The sequence below is a fragment of the Salvelinus sp. IW2-2015 genome, linkage group LG35 (genome assembly GCF_002910315.2).
Source record: "Salvelinus sp. IW2-2015 linkage group LG35, ASM291031v2, whole genome shotgun sequence".
Classification (NCBI taxonomy): Eukaryota; Metazoa; Chordata; class Actinopteri; order Salmoniformes; family Salmonidae; genus Salvelinus; species Salvelinus sp. IW2-2015.
The window spans coordinates 17,509,156-17,530,088 of record NC_036874.1 but is presented as its reverse complement, the minus strand read 5'-3'; the positions used below and the strand labels follow the sequence as shown (position 1 = coordinate 17,530,088).

General features: G+C 42.4%; 2 protein-coding genes across 8 annotated transcripts in view; both read left to right on the top strand.

Moving 5' to 3' along the window:
• LOC111958892 (myelin basic protein-like) overlaps window positions 1-1,469 on the top strand; it is a 45,531-nt gene extending 44,062 nt beyond the window's left edge. Inside the window, exon 4 of the mRNA XM_023980212.2 lies at window positions 1,177-1,469. Within this exon, the coding sequence (XP_023835980.1) occupies window positions 1,177-1,469 (293 nt within the window). The remainder of the gene's footprint in view (window positions 1-1,176) is intronic.
• On the top strand, window positions 1,392-19,796 carry LOC111958893 (myelin basic protein-like). 7 transcript variants are annotated; one of them, XM_023980216.2, is made up of 7 exons: window positions 1,392-1,695; window positions 14,134-14,229; window positions 14,770-14,796; window positions 15,129-15,158; window positions 16,542-16,625; window positions 16,833-16,851; window positions 19,222-19,453. In XM_023980216.2, the coding sequence occupies exons 1-6, from the start codon at window positions 1,582-1,584 to the stop codon at window positions 16,833-16,835; spliced, it is 354 nt and encodes a 117-aa protein (XP_023835984.1). In that variant the 5' UTR covers window positions 1,392-1,581; the 3' UTR covers window positions 16,836-16,851; window positions 19,222-19,453. The 7 variants fall into 7 exon arrangements, with proteins under 7 accessions (XP_023835984.1, XP_023835987.1, XP_023835985.1 ...); XM_023980218.2 differs by having other exon boundaries at window positions 1,553-1,695; window positions 16,551-16,625; window positions 19,222-19,457; XM_023980219.2 differs by lacking the exon at window positions 15,129-15,158 and having other exon boundaries at window positions 1,526-1,695; window positions 16,551-16,625; window positions 19,222-19,312.
• Window positions 19,797-20,933: the final 1,137 nt, after the last annotated feature.

Genomic DNA, 20,933 nt, shown 5'->3' with positions numbered 1-20,933 from the left:
CCACGTAAACAACTATGCGGCTCTGACAATAGACCCCTGTTGAGGACATATTAGCATGCGGATTCCACTGTTGTTTTTTCCTACACCATTTCGTTCCAGTATAGTGTCTACATTGTTCTTCAGGGAGCGCGGCACTGCATGCCTTGTGCTCCGGGAGCTAGCTAGCATGGTGGCTTCTGTCCGAAGGGGATAAGTTACAGTTAATGCCGTCGATCTCAGCGTCACACCGATGGCCATAGTGTCCGTTCGCACATGTGGAAAACAAATGGAGAAACGTGTGATTTAGCGTGTCAGCGTCGGACATTCAATGACAAATGACTGACCTAGGGATATGAGTACCACCCTGCATCCCACTGCTGGCCTGGCTCTGAAGCTAAGCAGGGTTGTTCCTGGACGGGAGACCAGATGCTGCTGGGAGTGGTGTTGAGGGCCAGTAGGAGGCACTCTTTCCTTATGGTCTAAAAAAATATATTTCCCAATGCCCCAGGGCAGTGATTGGGGACATTGCCCTGTGTAGGGTGCCGTCTTTCGGATGTGACATTAAACAGGTGTTCTGACTCTCTGTGGTCACTAAAGATCCCATGGCACTTATCATAAGAGTAGGGATGTTAACCCCGGTGTCCTGACTAAATTACCAATCTGGCCCTCATACCATCATGGCCACCTAATCATCCCCAGCCTCCAATTGGCTCATTCATCCCCCCTCCTCTCCCCCTGTAACTATTCCCCATGTCATTGTTGTAAATGAGAATTTGTTCTAGGTCAACTTACCTGGTGAAATGATTCCTGTACAGGAATGTGGAAAGTATGCCATTATCGGGCTTGTGGTGGGGGTTTGGGGAAGGATATGTGTGTGCTATGTTACTTTTATACAGTATTCTAACTGTAAGGAACTTTTGGCTTGGACTGAGGGAGGAGACACTGAAACCGATTTGATAGTACTGTAGGTAATGACCCTTGCTAACAATGTATGGTTTTCCCATGTGCAATAATCTCCTAGCTATGTATTTGATCTGTGTTCTAGATCTATTACAGGGCATGTCACTCAGGATCCCTTCTCTGTTGAGTTTCTCTGGCAGAAAGGGCAGGGTCTTGTCAAAGGGACTCATTGTGCAGGGCCCTTGTGCGCCATGCAGGCCCATAGTCCAATAGATAACCCTTGTTGTTTCTGCGCAGGCCTGGGTGAGGCAGATGTGAACCCGAACAATGGCTGCCCCTCTGAGAAGGCGGCGGCGGTGACTGACTCCACGGGCGCTGAGGGGCCCAACAGCTATGAGGCCAGCACAGCTGATGCTGACGATAGCGCCGTGCCACGCCCCCACCTGGTCCGCCTCTTCTCCCGAGATGCCCCGGGCCGCGAGGACAACACCTTCAAAGACCGCCCTTCTGAATCYGATGAGCTACAGACCATCCAAGAGCACAGCGGAYCYGGATCAGAGTGRGGTTCAGAGGATCAGGATCTAGACTAAGTTTGTTTCTTTGCTCTCCTTTCTCMCTCTTAATACCCCCTTCGCTCTTACCTGAGAGACCGAACCCCACTTACAGAGATACTAGCWGCARTACCCAACCCWAACCACRGACATGGCAACTGCAAGCTCCTCTGGACTGTCTAGCCTGGGAAGGAAAAAGAAGGCCCCTGGCCTTATGGATCAAATTGGGAACTTCTTTGGAGGGGACAAGAAGAGGAAGAGCAAGGTGAGGAAAGGAGAGAGTTTGATTTGTTTCAAAGATACACCTTTAAAGTACCATGGTTCATTTTTGTGTTCAGTCTTCATTTGACGAACTAATGTCTGACTTATGGTTTTGGCAGATTGTGATCTGCAAGAATTTGTCACAAGTTTTTGTTTCAATTTGCTTAGATTTGATGTCGTTTTTCTTTTTTCTTGTGATGTACCAAAGTTTATGACATTCTCCTGAAATGTGCTTATTTGCGAATGAATGGCATTGAAAGCTACATTTAGACACTGGATAACTGATTTGGGTGTGGTTTGAGATTAGTGTAGCGCAAAGAGGCTTTGACTTAAAGTCATTGGAATAATTGTTTTGTGATTGTTAGTACCACAAAAAAATGTAATTTAAAATTGTATATTTTACATTTTATTTCAGTTGGAGCTTCAAAGCATCTGTGCTACTTATATGGTCATAGTTGTGGTACAGTACAAGTGAATGATTGAATTGATCCATTTACGTGTGTGTGTGTGTGTGTGTGTGTGTGTGTGTGTGCTTTCATTCCAAATATACTGTATGCTTAACTCATAAATATATCTAAAACTGGAGCCATTTTAAAGTTGTGTATCAGGTATTTTTAAGAGAGAGTAATGATTCGGGAGATTTCATGGGGAAAATTGTAAGAAATGTCATATGTCAGCACCCTTACTTGGATGTATTTTGGGAGAGACTGTTATGATTGTTAGGCTACCAATTTACCTGATTTCTGAGTCTTTAGTTGTTTGCCATTTTAACTGTGGATAGTCCATGGTGGGGAACTATAACCTAAATGCCTTGCYTGGACCTCCATCGGGTGTGGAGAGAGTCTTCGACTAGGATTCTCTCACTCCTTTACAAAGACAGCTCTAGCCCATAATATTGTACATAATCCAACATAAATAATATAATATACTATAGAGTAGGAAAACCCATTTATCTCGGCTAATCCTTATCCTATATGGGTTTATGTAGAATTCAAGATGCTGCGTTGTGTAGTCGGAGTTCAGATAATATATGTCATTTAGAGGACGCTTTKATCCAAAGCGATTTACAGTCATGCGTGCATACATTTGAAGTATGGGTGGTCCCGAGAATTGAACCCACTATCCTGGCGTAGCAAGCGCCACTTGGACCCAGATGTGTGTGTGGATAACTGTTGCGGTACAGTGAGAATAGTTGAGCCCACATTGCCTTGTTTGTCTCGCTCTCTCTGTGATGTGCTAAATGCTAAATCCCAAAGCCTCTCCTTTGAGCTGGTGACAAGGGATGTAGATACGTTGATATGGCAACCCAGTGCAGTGCACATTTCAGTCCGCTTGGCACTGTTTGTGTATCATTTGTCACCTTTGGAAGCAGAGGAAAGTCTGAAACAAAACGTACTGTATATTTCAACAGTTATGTGTTGAAGTTGGTACAGTGTGTTGAAGAGAGAGTTCAAGTCCAACTCTGTTATGTTGTCCAGCTCTGTTTCACTCTGGGGATTGGGAGTGAGTTCCTCATTGGTTCAGAGAGGAGAATGGTAGTTTCAGATGGTGATCCAATAGGTTGCAGAATGTGGTCTGAACTGTCTCAACAATATGCATTCTCCCAAGCCTTATAACAACTTCAGAGAGGACAAAATCTTTTGACTTTTGCATATTTTAATTCAATCCCAGATCAAAGTAATTTTAGCAGTTTTTGTTTTTCATTTCGGATTATTTGGTTGTGTGCATTGTAGATCAGATTCTTTCACATTTTAAACATCATTGAAATGTACTGCTAAAACATCTGTCACGAGTGAAAATTTCAGTGTTTTGCCTGTCAAAATTGAATGAACAAAATTATTGTAAAAAGAGGCAGTATTAGCTTTTTGGTTTTATCTATTTTATCTATTTGTTTGAATTTCATTGTCACCTCTTTCTGATCTTTCAGGAAATTGTATGTTGTTTTCTACATCAGTGGAGTTGCCTTCAGATGTGTGATAAGTGTTTGTATTTCAAATACATGATCCCCAACTCTCTGTTGCCTAGGGCAGAATATATATTTTTTTTCTGCACTGATCAAAGTTTAAAAAAGGATAAACATATTAAAAAAATTAAATTAAAAAAATATAAAAATAAAATCAATTATCTTCAAGGTCCAAAAAAAATCTAATATCAAATCATTTCTGGGTAACAGTCAAGTACCTTTACTGTGATTGTTTTCAATTAAAATGGTCAAAAGAAACAAATTGCTTCTTAGCAAAGAGTAATTTCTCAAGCAAGAATTTAGCTAGGACTATGTTGGGAGTGGTCTGAGTGGGGAGGGGAAAACTAGCTGTTATTGGCAGAGAGTTTTGGAACTCTTTCTTATTGGTCTATTAACTCATTGACTGCCTGGTAATCCCACCAACACAGGCTTACATGTCATGCTGTCTTTTCAAACAGCTCTTACACTAAAAGGGAATTGTCYTCATTTTCACAATTTCACAGTATTATTCCAGCCTCATAGTGTGGAAATATACACTGGGTGTACAAAACATTAGGAACACGTCCTTTGGAGGGTGGACTATTCTTGATACACACGGGAAGCTGTGTATCACACCAAACACCAAACCAGTGTGCCTGGAACCTACTACCATACCCCGTTCAAAGGCACTTCAATCTTTTGTCTTGCCCATTCACCCTCTGAATGGCACACATACTACAATCCACATCTCAATAGTCTCGAGGCTTAAAAATCCTTATTTAACCTTTTACTGCAGTGGGCTAAATCAGGGTCAGTGTTTCTTGGTAGTCTTAAACAAATCTATTTTGAAACAAAAGTATACACCTCACATACATGGTTATGGGCTTAAAGAAAAGAAGACACCTGTACTATGTCAGATATAGAGTTGGAATGTATTCAATTTTGAGTTTGCYTCCCAATATTACACTTTATATACATCACAGAAGACTGAAATATAACAAAACCGTTTGACATAAACACCAGATTTGCAGCTTAATTTAATTTTTTTATAATAAATTTATAAAAGATTATGAATAACATTTCACCCATGAGGCCACTAGGTAATTTGACTGCAGGAAAGGGCTACTGTTATTGACAGATATGAACGTTCACTGTTCAGCCATGGATCCTTTTACAACCTGGAATTAGCTCTTTCTGTTGTACATTCTTGTCTTGGTTTAACCTTTTATTTTTTATCTTTTCATTAGTTGATTCTGGTTTGAAACTAGTTCATGGGAATCTGCATGGTGACGTCATATTTATTTTAAGAAATTAGAAAGATATCACCAAAAATGAAGACAAAACTGGTTTAACCTCAGGAACTAAAGCCAATTTCTTACCTGTCAAAGCTGATTGGTAATCCGTATTATTCAAAAAGGGGAAGACCTTATTAGACTAATTTGATGGATAAATTAGTGTCTATGTGCAGTCACCATGAAACTGAACTCCATGACAGCAAAATAAGTCAATTTAAGTGCGGGGTCTATTGAGTAACTTTATCAGAACTAGGACCCGATAGCCTGAAGAATGTTAAAAGTACAGTACAACAACAGTTTATGATTCAGAACCCAAAAGGTTCTGCACTCGTCCTTGGCCTGAGTACCAGTCTGTTTGTGCCATCATGCCAAACATGTCAACAAAATGTTTGCGTGACAAGGAGTGGCATGATAGCAGAAGCAGACTGATACCCGAGCTAACTCAACCCCAGAGTCTTGGCCAAAAGCTTCTAAGAGCTGAACTCCTCCCGCCAGCTAGATGGAGCACCGCTCAGGTTCACTGGTGTCTTTTACCCCGACCTGGATCAAATACTATCTAAAATCATTTCAAATGCTTCAGCTGGGCTTGATTGAGCTTGCCTGGCGCAATGGAGCCAATAGAGTAGTCTCAAAAGTGAAAACCCTGCCCATCTGGAACTCAAGGCAGGCTAAAGCAGACGCTAAAAGTATTTTAAGGAGTTCAAATAGTATTTGAACCCAGGTCTTCCTTTACCCTGTCAGGAACTGTGTTTGTGTGTGTGGGAYTCTGTTTGATCCCAGGGTGGATCCATGGATCCTATTCGCTGATCCCTTTTGTAATGCTTTGAGATATCCAACTGATGCTTGTCATTTTGTTTGTATTTCCTGTGAATTGTAATGACCAACATCTGTTCCTAACCTGATCCTGTTCTGAGCGTTTGGATAAATGGCTTGATTAAACTCTCTTAACAACACCCACCCTGCGCAGTGTTTTGTTATGCTTTTGTATTGTTGTTTTTATTACGTAATGTCACTTTTGTTGTGATGTGAATTTCATTAATCTGATGATAGTTAGGGGATTGAATAAATAACTATGTTTAATTGTTACCAGATTTAAATTAATCATGTAACAACTAACTGATTAGGAATTTGGGGCACAACGGAAGAAGTTGTTTAACGAGTTACCATCTCCCGAATTAAACTCAAGAAGAGATATATATATATATATATATTGTGATGTGAATTTCATTAATCTGATGATAGTTAGGGGATTGAATAAATAACTATGTTTAATTGTTACCAGATTTAAATTAATCATGTAACAACTAACTGATTAGGAATTTGGGGCACAACGGAAGAAGTTGTTTAACGAGTTACCATCTCCCGAATTAAACTCAAGAAGAGATATATATATATATATAAGTTATATATCCATAACAGTCACTTATTAATCATTACCTCATCAGTCGTTGCTGATTATTCAGTACTACAAAAAGTGGTTTAATCATTTATTTACTAACTAACTAAATAATAACACAGAATATACACTTACATGAGACAAAAGTCCCTAGTAGACTGACCAGATATGATGGCTTGTTACACATATGGAGAGAGGGTGGGGAAAGAGAGAGAGATAAAGGGCATTTTTCTGGTCTGGTAGGTGAGGTTAAGTTGAGGCAAAGTTCTAATCATTCCCCACATATAGCTAACGCTCCATGCTTTACTGGTCTGGTAGGTGAGGTTATCTTCTGATCTAGTGTTGAGGTTGAGAGTTTCAGCGTTTCCAACCATTTCAACGTGTGGACCATGGTCTCACTTCTTTTGGTCGAGTATGTTACATCTTAGCGAGTCCTTTTAAGCACTCTTGCCAACGGGGGCGTTCCGTCATACTGACACGAACTCTGACCTCACTAGGGGCGTGGCTAGTCACTGTGGATCATTTGGATCATACAGTTTTTAATAACATCACAAAATTAAAAGCAGTATGACATTCGTTTTCTACATCTACTCATTGACCATTTCCCACATTCGGATGTTAGAAATATTTGTTCCAAAGTTCACCTTTTGGACGTTAGAGTTTTTGGCTGGCAGAGGTCTCTTTAGACAAAAGACATTCCAATCCCAATACTAAAGGGTAGAGAGAGAAAGTTCCCCCCTCCAGAGATTTACAGCAGGGTGTGAAGGTGACCATCCAGCAGATACCCCTCTCATCTCTGTGGGAGAGAGAGAGAGGCCTYGTTTCTGTCACCCACCCCCCACCAGTCTGATCTGCCCATTCTGATCCTCAAAGGACAGTCATGAKACTTTTAATAACCCTCCTCTGATGCAACACTACGGTGAATGTCCTTCTAACAATTCAGTTTCGATCCAGTCGAGCTTGAGAAGTAACCTCTCATGCTGGGCTGAGGTGGTCAATGCTAGGAATAGCCAATGGGAGAAGCTGGCCTAGTTGAAGAGGGAATGGAATGTACATCATCAAACTATTCTCATTTGTTTTGTCTTTTCACTTCTTAAGTGGATAAGACCACACTGCAGTAACAGCACACTTGTCTAGATGAGGCTGGGAGAAGTGTGGTGTAAGTAGCTTAATTAAGTAGCTTAAGGCCATGTAAAATGTGGGCTAATGTCTTGTTTCTTGGATGAAAGAACTAGAAGGTACACCGACATTGACTGATACCCTGGTACCAGATCTGTCTGCGCATTCTTAGCCAACTTCTATAATTGTTGTCATGCCAAACAGTCTGGCCTCACCTCAATCTCTATATCTGATCATGCTGTCATTGATGGGCACAGTGAGAAGTTAATCATGTTTGGCATGACAGTGACCATAGGATTTGGCCAGACAGCATTAACAGATCTGGGACCAGGTTAATATGCTGAATTCTTTCTTTTGGAAATGCATCTTAGTACTGTCTGCCTCATGACTTTTTTTCAACTGAAAGTTATATTTCAGTCACATTTGTATTTTATGCTTTTTTAAATTGAAAGTATTTTTTGAATTGCTTTTTAATTGAACATCTTGGAAAGCTTATCAAGATACAGTAAATCAGGATAAAACAACAGTGTTTATTTCCTGTTTTCATTTTGTGTTCAGGTTAGCAAAGGGGCAAATAACAGCTATTTTCAAAACCAACCTGAATACAAAATGAAAACAAGAAAGTCTGTCTCACTTTGTCTGTCCCACGTTTTGGAGACCTCTAGTGAAGTATTTTCATGCTACTTCTCATTGAATCCATTAGATGTTCCTCATGGTCAAAAAAAATGAAAGAGTCAAGGAGTCAATGCTACCTTGCTCTTAATTTGTAAATGTGTATATTTGACCAAATCTAAGACATTAATAGTGATAGCCAGAGTCAAGTTAAGTCAAGTGTTCATACTTGAGAGTGAAACAAGGACAAGAAAAACAACCTGAACTTTCTCTGAGCACTATATTTATTTGACTGTGGTATAGTTGGTGTTTCGTTTGTTTTAGGATCCAGAGTTGATGAGGAATGAGGAGTGTAGAGTATACCTACTATTACCCTACTTTCACCTGGCACTGTAAGACAAGCACTGTCAAATGTCAAGAGCTAGGTCTCACTAGATGTCTGGTCCAGTACCCTGGTATTGGATGGTAAAAGAACCAGTTCAATTATGGTTTACTAGATAGTAGTCCCCAACTTTGTCTTGTTATTTTTCATCAGTGTTAGGGAATGTTCTAGAGCTCCACTGCTTTCTAATATTGCACTTTGTTGTAAACTGTCAACCCCCTGAGGTAGTTGTCCAATTCCTGCTAGCTTCTCTTAAATATTTGGAGAAGTTTCAGCAAAGAGACAACCAAAGAGGTCCTCTGGCAAGTACTTCAAAAAGTCTGTCCTCCTGAGACTACGTACTGTTACAGTAGATTTCACTCCAAAGGAGTCAGTCAGTGGCTAGTGGATCTGCAGCCGGTCAGTCTTATTAATCAATCGCCAAGTTGTCACTTATGACACTGACGGACAATCAAATCCAAGTCAAATGTAAAGCTGTGATGGATTTAGGACTATATAATAGCACTATATGTACAGTTGTAGTCGGACGTTTACATACACCTTAGCCAAATACATTTAAACTCAGTTTTTCACAATTCCTGACATTTAATCAGTAAAAATTCCCTGTCTTAGGTCAACTAGCATCACCACTTTATTTTAAGAATGTGAAATGTCAGAATAATACTAGAGAGAATTATTTATTTCAGCTTTTATTTCTTTCATCACATTCCCAGTGGGTCAGAAGTTTACATACACTCAATTAGTATTTGGTAGCATTGCCTTTAAATTGTTTAACTTGGATCAAACGTTGCGGGTAGCCTTCCACAAGCTTCCAACAATAATTTGGGTGAATTTTGGCCCATTCCTCCTGATAGAGCTGGTGTAACTGAGTCAGGTTTGTAGGCCTCCTTGCTCACACAAGCTTTTTCAGTTCTACCCACAAATTGTCGATAGGATTGAGGTCAGGGCTTTGTGATGGCCACTCCAATACCTTGACTTTGTTGTCCTTAAGACATTTTGCCACAACTTTAGAAGTATGCTTGGAGTCATTGTCCATTTGGAAGACCAAGCTTTAACTTCCTGACTGATGTCTTGAGATGTGGCTTCAATATATCCACAGAATTTTCCATCCTCATGATGCCATCTATTTTGTGAAGTGCACCAGTCCCTCCTGCAGCAAAACACACCCACAACATGATGCTGCCACCCCCGTGCTTCATGGTTGGGATGGTGTTCTTCGGCTTGCAAGCCTCCCCCTTTTTCCACCAAACATAAGAATGGTAATTATGGCCAAACAGTTCTATTTTTGTTTCATCAGACCAGAAGACATTTCTCCAAAAAGTACGATCTTTGTCCCCAGTTGCAAACCGTAGTCTGGCTTTTTTATTGCGGTTTTGGAGCAGTGTCTTCTTCCTTGCTGAGCGGCCTTTCAGGTTATGTCGATATAGGACTTTTGTACCTGTTTCCTCCAGCATCTTCACAAGGTCCTTTGCTGTTGTTCTGGGATTGATTTGCATTTTTCAAATCAAAGTACATTCATCTCTAGGAGATGGAACGCGTCTCCTTCCTGAGCGGTATGATGGCTGCGTGGTCCCATGGTGTTTATACTTGCGTACTATTGTTTGTACAGATGAACGTGGTACCTTCAGGCATTTGTAAATTGCTCCCAAGGATGAACCAGACTTGTGGAGGTCTACAATTTTTTTCCTGAGGTCTTGGCTGATTTCTTTTGATTTTCCCATGATATCGAGCAAAGAGGCACTGAGTTTGAAGGTAGGCCTTGAAATACATCCACAGATACACCTTCAATTGACTCAAATTATGTCAATTAGCCTATCAGAAGCCTCTAAAGCCATGACATCATTTTCTGGAATTCTCCAAGCTGTTTAAAGGCACAGTCAACTTCTGACCCACCTGAATTGTGATATACTGAATTAGAAGTGAAATAATCTGTCTGTAAACAATTGTTGGAAAAATTACTTGTGTCARGCACAAAGTAGATGTCCTAACCGACTTGCCAAAACTATAGTTTGTTAACAAGAAATTTGTGGAGTGGTTGAAAAACGAGTTTTAATGACTCCAACCTACGTGTATGCAAACTTCCGACTTCAACTGTACATCATTTTAATGTAGGGTGCATGGATGTTTCACCTATTGTGGGTAAGATCTGTTTATTTGTCAGTGGGCAGTTTGTGATTTGTGTGTGTCCACAATAACTCACACACTGTCCCAATAGGATAGGATGTAGTGATCACTATGTGGCCCTCATATCCACCTGCTCCTTAGTAAATAATACATTGTTATTCCAGAATAAATGATTGACCGTGATCCATTTCTGAAGGAGTCGGGGCGTCCAGGTTTGACCTCCAGCACCTCTGAGGAGAGAAGTTTGACAGTAATTAAATCCTCAGGGAGGAGGTGTCCTATGAGTCCTGAATACTGTCTCTACCTGGGTCTAGGTGACCTTGTTCTTCACTGCAGGAAACTTTTGGTCGCTATGACATTAACATGACGGTGTGATCTGGTGTCATATCCATTCATGACTGCACTTCTAACTTGTGGCTGTTGTCATGATAGAGGTAACTGATTTAATACCTCTGGATAACAGGCTCTATGTCAGAGGTGAAACGACACTGACGTGTTAATGGGATAGTGAAGTGTCAAATGAAGAGCAGCTCGCTGAGTTTAGAGAATGTTGAACGGGCGTCCATTGTTGTGTAAATCCAGTCATGTATGTTGAGGAGGAAACGGGATTTGCAGCTTTATGGAAGTTGGATGACAGTGTGGTGCGTTTGTATTGTTTTTCGTTCCCGCTGTGGAACGAGCACAGCTACTTTGTGAAGTCTGAATTGTGGCCAAATAACGATGCGCTCCGTGCCTGGAACACACACTTACCTCTCGTACTCTTCAAACATCAAACAGAGAGAGGAGACCGTTCCCCCCCTCCCTGCGCAATAATCCCCCGCTCGGCTCTATCCTGAAAGGACCCTCCTTGAGTCAGAATAGCGTTGTCCTTTGAACACTCTTCTTGTGTTTTGGTAATACTATACTGACAACGTTCAGTGCAACATGTTTCAGTGAAGGACATGTGAAGTTCATAACTGAATATTGTGATCCTTCTTTACAAATAAATCAAAACGGATTCTAAATTCAGGATTACTCAATGTAAAATAAGGTAAAGTAGGTGTTAAAAATATATATATTTTATCAGAACTATTGCCTGATTCACTGATGCATTTTGAATGACCTTTTACTCCTGGCACAGGAGGCTGCTGAGGGGAGGACAGCTAATAATAATGGCCGGAACAGAGCAAATGGAATGGCATCGAASACCTGGAAACCATGTGTTTGATGTATTTCATACCATTCCAATGATTTCACGCCAGTCATTACCACCAGCCCGTTCTCCCAAATGAAAGAGCCACCAACCTCCTGTGACTCCTAGAGTCATAAAAATTACACAGAACAATACTTTCCAAAAATTCTGAATCAGCTAAAATTTTGAAGGTTTTCTCAAGCTGCCAACATCATGTAACATACAATACTGTATAATTGCTGATCTAGTTGCATTATCTGAAGACAACGCATGGGTGTGAAGGTACAGACAAACCCGAGGCAACACTGAAATCACCACTGAGCACCTCTCTCTCTCTCTTCACATCTATTCCTCTTTTACTAACTCCTTGCCTGTCTTACCCCTGTCTTTCAATGTCTCTCTCGCTCTACTTCTCTCCCTCCACTCTCTGACTTTCTCTCCCTAACTCTTTCTCTCAGGCTGCTCAACCTCTGGAACTGTATTTAGTGGGAACATGACTGGAACTTCTGATGTGTGTTGTACCTAACTTTGATGTCATTCCTAATCAACTGTGGACAGGGTTCTGCAATGGCAATCAGTAATGAACCCCTAGGACTGCATCCCAAATGACACCCTATTCCCTATATATTACACTACTGTTGATGGGCRCTGGTCAAAAGTAGTGCACTATATGGGGAARAGGGTGCCATTTGGTACGRGCCCCTGTTGTCTCCATCTTGGTGACAGAGCTGCTGGGACACAGAAAGGATAACCGTTGAGTCATCCAGTCGCAGCTGTGAGACAGATCAGTTCTTCACAACAACCACAAGCGGTGGAATTAAATCACCTGTACCAGCTCCAGCACAAACCCAGCAAGCACTTTTTTGATTGAAAATAACTTATTTTCCACTTGTTTTCGACATCCATGCTACCTGGCTGTTCTACTGAGCGTCATCTGTATTCATAAATGTGTTGGATATTATCTTCCACTTCCAATAGAATGCGCCTCTTAGTTTGATAGATTCTAAATGACCTCTGGTCCTCCGGGTTAGATGCCTATTTATTGGAGAGGATAATGCTCCTAAGAACAAACACATTTTCTATGTTAATGTGTTTCTTTCCTGAGGTCATTGTCTGCATGAGTCTGCATCCAACCATCCATCCATATATGGGCAGAAAAGACAGTGAATGAGATTCAATTGGAACCACTAATGAGTGTATTATATTGTGAATGATGTACATGGGGTGAAAGTTTGCCCTCTCATTTTGGTAAAGTTCTCTCATAGGGATAATCACAGGGATTCAGTGAGAGCCTCAGCCTCTCCACTCTCTTCACTTACTGACATTAATGGGGTTATAAAGGTCCCCTTGCTCTCACGCCACAAAATACCACAGAGAGAGAGGCACTCATTAGGATGAAATGGGTTTCGCTATATCAAAGGATGTTATTCACAAACATATCCCTAAATAGCCGACCGGGAATAATCGGGGTTATTATTGAGAAAAGGACAATGAATCTTTTCAGAATCACACAATTTTAATTAAGGTCCCAGTTGTGTGCGCCTGGAAAGTACACGTTGAAGCATATTGTGAGAAAAAAGGGGGGATGCTGTTTATTCAAGTTCAAGAGAACGAGACATAGAGCTAATTTTGCATTCATCCCTATCCAATCCCCCGAAGATGTATCTGTCTGAAGTACAACTTAATTGCATTGATCTCTACTTAACTTCCCCTTCAACAGCATTTAGTGTTGATATTTATCACACTTTGCAAATGATCCAAAACTTTCTCCTACTGACTTTATTCATTTGTTTATAATTCCTTCATCCAGTTAGTTTTGAATGACTTATTTTCAGCTTGAATGAGTTTTGGATGGGCGATATCTGTGTACACCTACGTGAGTCTGCTGTGATTGACTCGGAGAGCTTATCTCAGGTCCTCTGTGATGTAAGAGCTCCCCAGGTAGTCCATCCAGTTGAAGAAGAAGTCGTTCCACAGCCCCAGAAAATGTGCTTCCAGCATCCCTGGTGTTTGGCAATATGCCACCAGCTGTTTCCAATGGTAACACCTTTCAGGAGCTGGAGAGTGGAACCAGAGTACAGCCTGGTCTGGTTCAGGTAGCACACTTTATTGTTAGGTTGTGTTGGGCTATATGTATTCCCGCTGTGCCTTTATAATGTTCTTCCATCCCTCCCTCCTTTCCTTCTTCCATCCCTCCCTCCATTCCTTCTTCCATCCCTCCCTCCATTCCTTCTTCCATCCCTCCCCCCTTTCCTTTTTCCATCCCGCCCTCCTTTCCTTCTTCCATCTCTCCCTCCTTTTCTTTTTCCATCCCGCCCTCCTTTCCTTCCATCCCTCCCTCCTTTCCTTCTTCCATCCCGCCCTCCTTTCCTTCTTCCATCCCTCCCTCCATTTCCTCCAGGGTTCCTTCCGTGGCCTGTCCTCCTCTCCTGCCAGACCTGCCAAGGCAGCCCCTAAGGGTGGYGAGAACGCTGTTGTGCGCCTCTTCAGAACGATCGTGAGTCACCCCATTTGCATAGTTTGCCTGCCACTGTTGATGTTTGACTTGATGATAAGAGGGCGGCAGGTGGTCTACCAGTTAAGAGCAGGTAGCCTAGCGGTTAAGAGCAGGTAGCCTAGCGGTTAAGAGCAGGTAGCCTACCGGTTAAGAGCGGGTAGCCTAGTGGTTAAGAGCAGGTAGCCTAGCGGTTAAGAGCAGGTAGCCTAGCGGTTAAGAGCAGGTAGCCTAGCGGTTAAGAGCAGGTAGCCTAGCGGTTAAGAACAGGTAGCCTACCGGTTAAGAGCAGGTAGCCTAGCGGTTAAGAGCAGGTAGCCTAGCAGTAGAAATAACTTTAGGCCAGTAAACGAAAGGTCACTGGTTCAAATCCCTGAGCCAACTAGATGGAAAATCAGTTGATGTGCCCTTGAGCAAGGCACTTAACCCTAATGGATCCTGTAAGTCGCTCTGGATAAGAGTGTCTGCTAAAGGACTAAAATGTAATGAGAAATACCCTCATCTATTGTATTTCTAAAGGTCTGTGTCACTCTCTCCCCTCAGGTGTCCCCTGCCCCTCCTAAGTCTAGGGTGAGTCCCATTTACCTTACTCTTTGTCAATATTGTCCAATTGAGGAGTTGAAGGTTCTTTTAGTCTTTGGATGGGATTGTGTATTTTGTCTTTGTTAACATGTGATGTCACTGAACGTATGTCACTGAGTCTGTGCTCTCTCTGGTGACGCGAGCGTCTGCCTTACTCTGCTATGCTCTACCCTGGATGTGGACTCATCTCTTCTTGCTGCACTGCCTTTGCTCCGAGTAAGACCTGAGTGTTTAACTTTCCTCCCCTCACCCCTGTGTCTCACCCCTGTGTCTCACCCCTGTCTATTCCCTGTCTCTGTCTCTTACGTGTCCTTGTCCAGTGGACGGCAATGACTGCGAAACTAGGCCAGGTAAGTGGTTAAACGCTACAGCTAAAGAAAACGAGGAGAAAAATCCCCGGTCGTTCTTTAAAACAGTATATTCTGTAGCCATTTTAAGGCTTGAGAGCTTGTTCTAATCCAAGCGTACATGCATAACGCCCTCATCAGTTTTTCTATTTTATTAAATCATGTTTTGAGTGGTTTGGTTTTGGCAAGCTCTCCGCCTCCGGCTCAATTGAATATCCAGTTCTTTACCTTGCTGAAGTCGTTTTTCCCTTTTCGGTATGATAACCAGCAACTTAATCCTGCTTTTTCTTATTCGCCCCCCTGCTGGAATTTGAAGTCTTGGCCCCTGTGCGAGTGTGCATGCACGTGTGTGAGCGTGCATGCCACGCTGTGTGTGTGTGTGTGTGTGCTGTTGTGTGTGTGTGTGTGTGTGTGTGTGTGTGGTGTGTGTGTGTGTGTGTGTGTGTGTGTGTGTGTGTGTGTGTGTGTGTGTGTGTAGTGTGTGTGTGTGTGTGTGTGTGTGTGTGTGTGTGTTGTGTGCGCCGCACATGCGTCTGTGTCTTTCTGTTGTGTCTCTGTATGTCTCTGTGTGTGTGTGTCAGTGTGGTGGCTGTTGAGGGAGGACGGCTCCTCTGGAATGGATTCCCTGGAGTTGTACATAGAAAACCACGTTTGATACCATTCCATCGACTCCATTCAGCCATCATTATGAGCCGTCCTCCGCCTCAGAAGCCTCCACTGGTGTGTATAAGTGCGTGGTGTTGAGTGTGTGTGTGTGTGTGTGTTGTGGATGTTATGAGTCACACATAACAGCTAACATTGTCTGGGGGGGGGGGGAAAATACAGAGTGAATAAGGGATGATCCTTTAAATAACACTTTGAAGTGTTCCTCCCCAACATTTCATTCATCCTCGTGCATGTTTACCGGAGTTCTGCGTGAACGGTTCCCAGTCTAAATCCCCCCCCTGTGAGAGTCAGAGCAGCCACAGCTCAGCTGTTAGAGATTGAATTTTCAAACGTTTGATTTAGAAAGTGAAACACTTCCACTTTGACTCAGACTGATTTGCTTCAATGCCACCGCAAAGGAGACACTTTTTGATCTCGGCTGGTTCAATACTGCATGTAAGATTTCACTCCGCGGTGAGAGTCACTGACTCAATAGCCATCTCTTCTATAAGGCTATCGCTTCTGTTGTTTTCATGCAACATGATATTATCAGAACCTTGTTTTGTACTAAACTGCGGTGCAATACCCACGTAAGATATGTACATATGATGTCGCTTTTTAGCCATTAGGAAATCATTTAGATGAACAAACACAGAGATGCAAAAGCACACACTGGGCCACCATGCTAGGTGACAACAACAATGTCTCCCGGTGTCTTACCTCGCCCCTGCTCTCTTCCAGGGCTCTCAGAAGTCAACAGGATCCGCTAAGGCAAAGAAGGCCGGTGCAGGAGACAGCGGAACCCTGTCCAAGATCTTCAAAATGGTAAACTAAAAAAACAAAACCCATTTTTAAGTGACAAAAACGCTCTAATCTGCCTGTGACATTAACATAAAAAGGGAATATCTCATTCTATATTCCCCTTTGTATGTTATTGAAACTAATTCCAGAATGTGCGCTTGATTAAACAGATGGGATCTCACTTTCTTTTTTATTCCTCCCTTCTGTCTCTCTCTTCTTCTTTCACCTCAGTGATGATACCCAGCACTCAGTGAGTAACGGATGAGTCATGAGCGGCAATATATATTTACTCTTACTTGCTATGGATTTATTCAACGCTGATAGGCTAAGGTGACACCTTCCATTGCCTATTATACCACCAGCAGAATAACTGCAACTTGAGACAGCCTCTAGACAGTGATCATTACAGTGTCTGGCTGATGCTACAGGCTTCATGCATTTAAAGAGTGCAGTTCGGTGTCAAAGGTAGTGCTATTTTTTGGCTTGATACGGACATGTAGCGCCTAACATAATTGGCTGCTTACTCGCAGACAGTGACCTTGCACCTGAGGGCCTACACCTGGCTGTGAAATGAATGGATTAGAAACAAGCTTTCGGGATAGTCGTCCTGCTTACTCTTAATGGCTGTTCTGGGAGCTGTGCTAACTGCAAAGGAATATGCTTAGCAATTACAGCTGTGGCATGTGGTAGCTTTGCTCACTTTGCCGACGGCTTACGCGACTGCAAACGCACCATAAGGTAAGCCAAGCTATTATGGAAGCAGTGCCGTTCATTCTTTCTACAACTAGGACATTGCACTTTTCATTACAATGACCATCTGGTTCATGCATGCGTGTACCAAGTACACTGTATACGATACTGGGATGTATTACTACACAGGCAGACTTATACAAGAGGTTTTTCTCGGACACAGTAGGCCACACACACAAAGGCAAGGCAGACACACTTATATGCACTTGAGTGAACATTTCCTGACTTTTCAAGGGGCAGCATAGTACCCCGATGTGTTCATCTCAAACAGATGAACAGAGAGAGTATACCCTCCGTATGAGATTTGAGGTATTTTTGCTACAATCAGCAGCATCCACTATTGACAGACTCTCCCTGTTTATTCCAGGCCACGTTTCTCCCTCTGCTTCCGCTGTAACGTGACAGGCTCTGAACTGGAGCACATACTTAAGCAGTGCATTCACTTACTGTAATAAGCTGTCAGCAACAGCTGACACGCTCCCTAACAGTAGAGAGGGAACATGCCCATTGTTGAGCAATGGCACGCTGCCTGTCTCTCTCCATCTCAGTCTCTGCCTGTCTTTGTCTCTTTTTGTCCATCTTCTGTCTCCACTGTGTCTCTCTCGGCCTCTCTCTTTTGGTCTCTTTCTCTCTGTCTCCGCCTCTGCCTGTCTCTCTGCTTCTCGTACGCTCTCCGCTTATCTTTCTCACCTCTCACTCTGCCAATAGACTCACGTTCTCCTGTGAGTATTGACTCGGAGAGCTCCTGCATTTTGAGAGGCTGTTTGTCTCTCCTTGCGTTATCCATGGCATGGTGAATGCTAATCTCTAGGACATGCTCTGGAGGCAGTTTTAATTATCCCGTCTGGCCCAAGCTTCAGATAGTTATTTTAATTAGGTAGAATAGGCACAGGGAGCTTATGTTACCGTAGGTACAGTCAGCGCACTCACAGTGGGTGTGTTGATTAGCAAGGCAACAAAGCACAGTCATCTTCAGCATACCCTACAGTAGGCCTACTTTTAAAAATGTTTAGAGTATCTGTATATATTCACATGCGCCCTGCATGGTGTGTTTGCTAGCTGGACTATGTGGCATTACGATAACTAAAAGATGACGAAGAGGATCAAAATCTACAAATGTGTGGGTAAATAGTACACCAATCTTCTCTTCTTCGTTTCCCCACAATCTCTTTGCCTAATTGGCGTTAAGCTAAAGCCACCATCTCTAGCGCTTCTGATTCCTCTATCTTGAATCGTTATCTGGGGATGGACTTTTATTTTAAATGTTTTCATTTGTTTGGTGTTTTCCATTCTCCAGTTCTGTTACTGCTTTCTAATTAGTCTGTTTCGAACCGATAATGATTTTAAGCTCAAATTGCTGTAAGAATGGCTCAGAGCTTGGCCCGTTTCCTCCCATCTCCTTTTGTTTTAGGAGATTTAAAGGCTTTGTACGTTATGGATTATATTCATTCCAATAGTTCTCCGTAAAGAATTGTCTCATTTGTATAATCTTTGTTCCGTTCCAATCCTCCCCTCTTTCTCCTACTTTTATATCACCACGAGAAAATGCACAATCTATTCTTAGGGAATGAGCTTGGTGCAACACGTCATTGATCAGTTTTGGCAACAACATGCAAATTTGAACTGGGAGATGTTTCTTTTTAGGGCATAGCCGAGAATTCACAAAAGGAACAATTCTGATAATACCTAGAACTCACCCACTTATTCTAACCAAACAATAGTACACAATGCTCAAGGCCACATAGACTGTACGACAATATACAGCTGGACATTTGTGTCCTAATTAGCAGGTCCCTTTAGTGAGCATCGTTAGCGAATGACAAAAACAGTCCATTTCCTGATTTATGTTTCGTCTCTCACTCTCTTGCAGGGCGCAAGCCGGACTGGGTCTCTACCCAAAAAATGAGGTCCCCTTTCAAGAGCACAAAAGCACATGTCAAGAAAAGGGACGCAAGTGGGGGAAAACAAAGAAGATCAAAGAACAGATCTTTGTCGACTCACACACCTGTCCCTGCTTTTCTAACACTTTCATTTTATAACTCAAATGCCTCCGCCACCGCACCTGGCTGGTAGATATAGCGACACAATCTGTGCCCCCCACCCCCGCCCCTGCTCCTCCCTCCCGCCTCTCCTGTGCAACCGTCTTGGATGTGAACTGTTGCCGAAGTCATCGGACCCCCTCTTACAGCCTAAAGGACCCCTGTCGTAGCTCTACAGTACCTGTGTCTTCATTTCTATTTCTCTGTCTGTATAGAGTCGTCTAACAATGCTGGCTAGCTGGACCAGACCTGGCTGAAGTAGCTTAGGTCCAACTGACCTGGCCCTGACCGCTTGTGGTTGTGAAAGTGTGACCAGGTCTGGTTCTGGTTCAGAAACGAGTGATTCTCTGTCTTGTCATGCTTGTCTTTGTCATTTCCCCCCAAACCCCCACACACTCTCCCATTTCTGTACAACCTGACATGAATTCCTAGCTAWGCATTGTCTTACTCAGCTTGCATGGGTTGTTGTGATGGCCAGTTGGTCATGTGTTTGTACGTCTACCCTCCTGTATGATCAGTGTACGTGTCCTGTCTTAAGTGTTGCTGTCCTTCCATGTTTTTACATTAGGGTCTATGGCTGGCTGTGATCTTCGGTGGTAAAATGACATCGAGCTACTGAAAGTTGTTAACCTACTAAAAGTCTCTGTCTGTAGTATCCACTGAATTGTAGAAATCAATGGATGATGTTATCATTTCTAATGTTGTTTTCATTTGTTTTTCAGTACATGTAGATTGATTAAGACACTAATGTGTATGGTATTGGGAGTTTCCCCATTCAGATATAACGGACATTTGTCTAAAGTGCAGTTTTGACCGTTGAAAAGCAGACAGACTGCTCTGAAACCAAACTCACGCTGGACCTGCTACAAGCATGGCATTTCCAATGGCAGGACAGATTCAGACCCTTTCCCCCCATTAGTGTAGTCTCCTRTGTCTTAAGCATCTCTTGCTTCATATATCTATCGAAGCGCTGCACAAAATATGAATACAAAACAGCTAGCTAAACAATACCATTTCTGACTGCCAAAAACAATGTGCTGTGTTTACTCTGTGTGGATATTAAAACACCAACACTGTCATAAAGGTGCTCGTTATTTAACCGTGTAAAAGCATAAATGTTATTAAAAAAAAGATGACGATGGATATAGAGGAGCGTGGAGTTTGTTGACCAAGGTACGAGCGATGAGTTGCATGATCTGCTTATTACTGCCACTGTACTGTCCAATATCCTCACACCAGTCTTTCCTCCATTTGTTTAAAAAACAAACGTGTGTAATCTGTAGTATACTCTGCCTGCCCCCCCCCTGTCACCCCTCCCCCTGTCTTGATGTGCGCGCTCGTTTTGTATGGGTCCTGTGAATGAATGTAAATGAAACTCTTGAGACCCTCATTGTTGTATCGGTAATAAAAAGATGTACGACCAGCCACTTAATAACTTGAAAAAAATAAAGGAATTAAAAATCATTAAATCGTTATGGGTCTCTGGTTGTGTTGTTTGATAGAAGTTTAAAAAGTAGTGTACACACATGCAGTAACTTGCAGA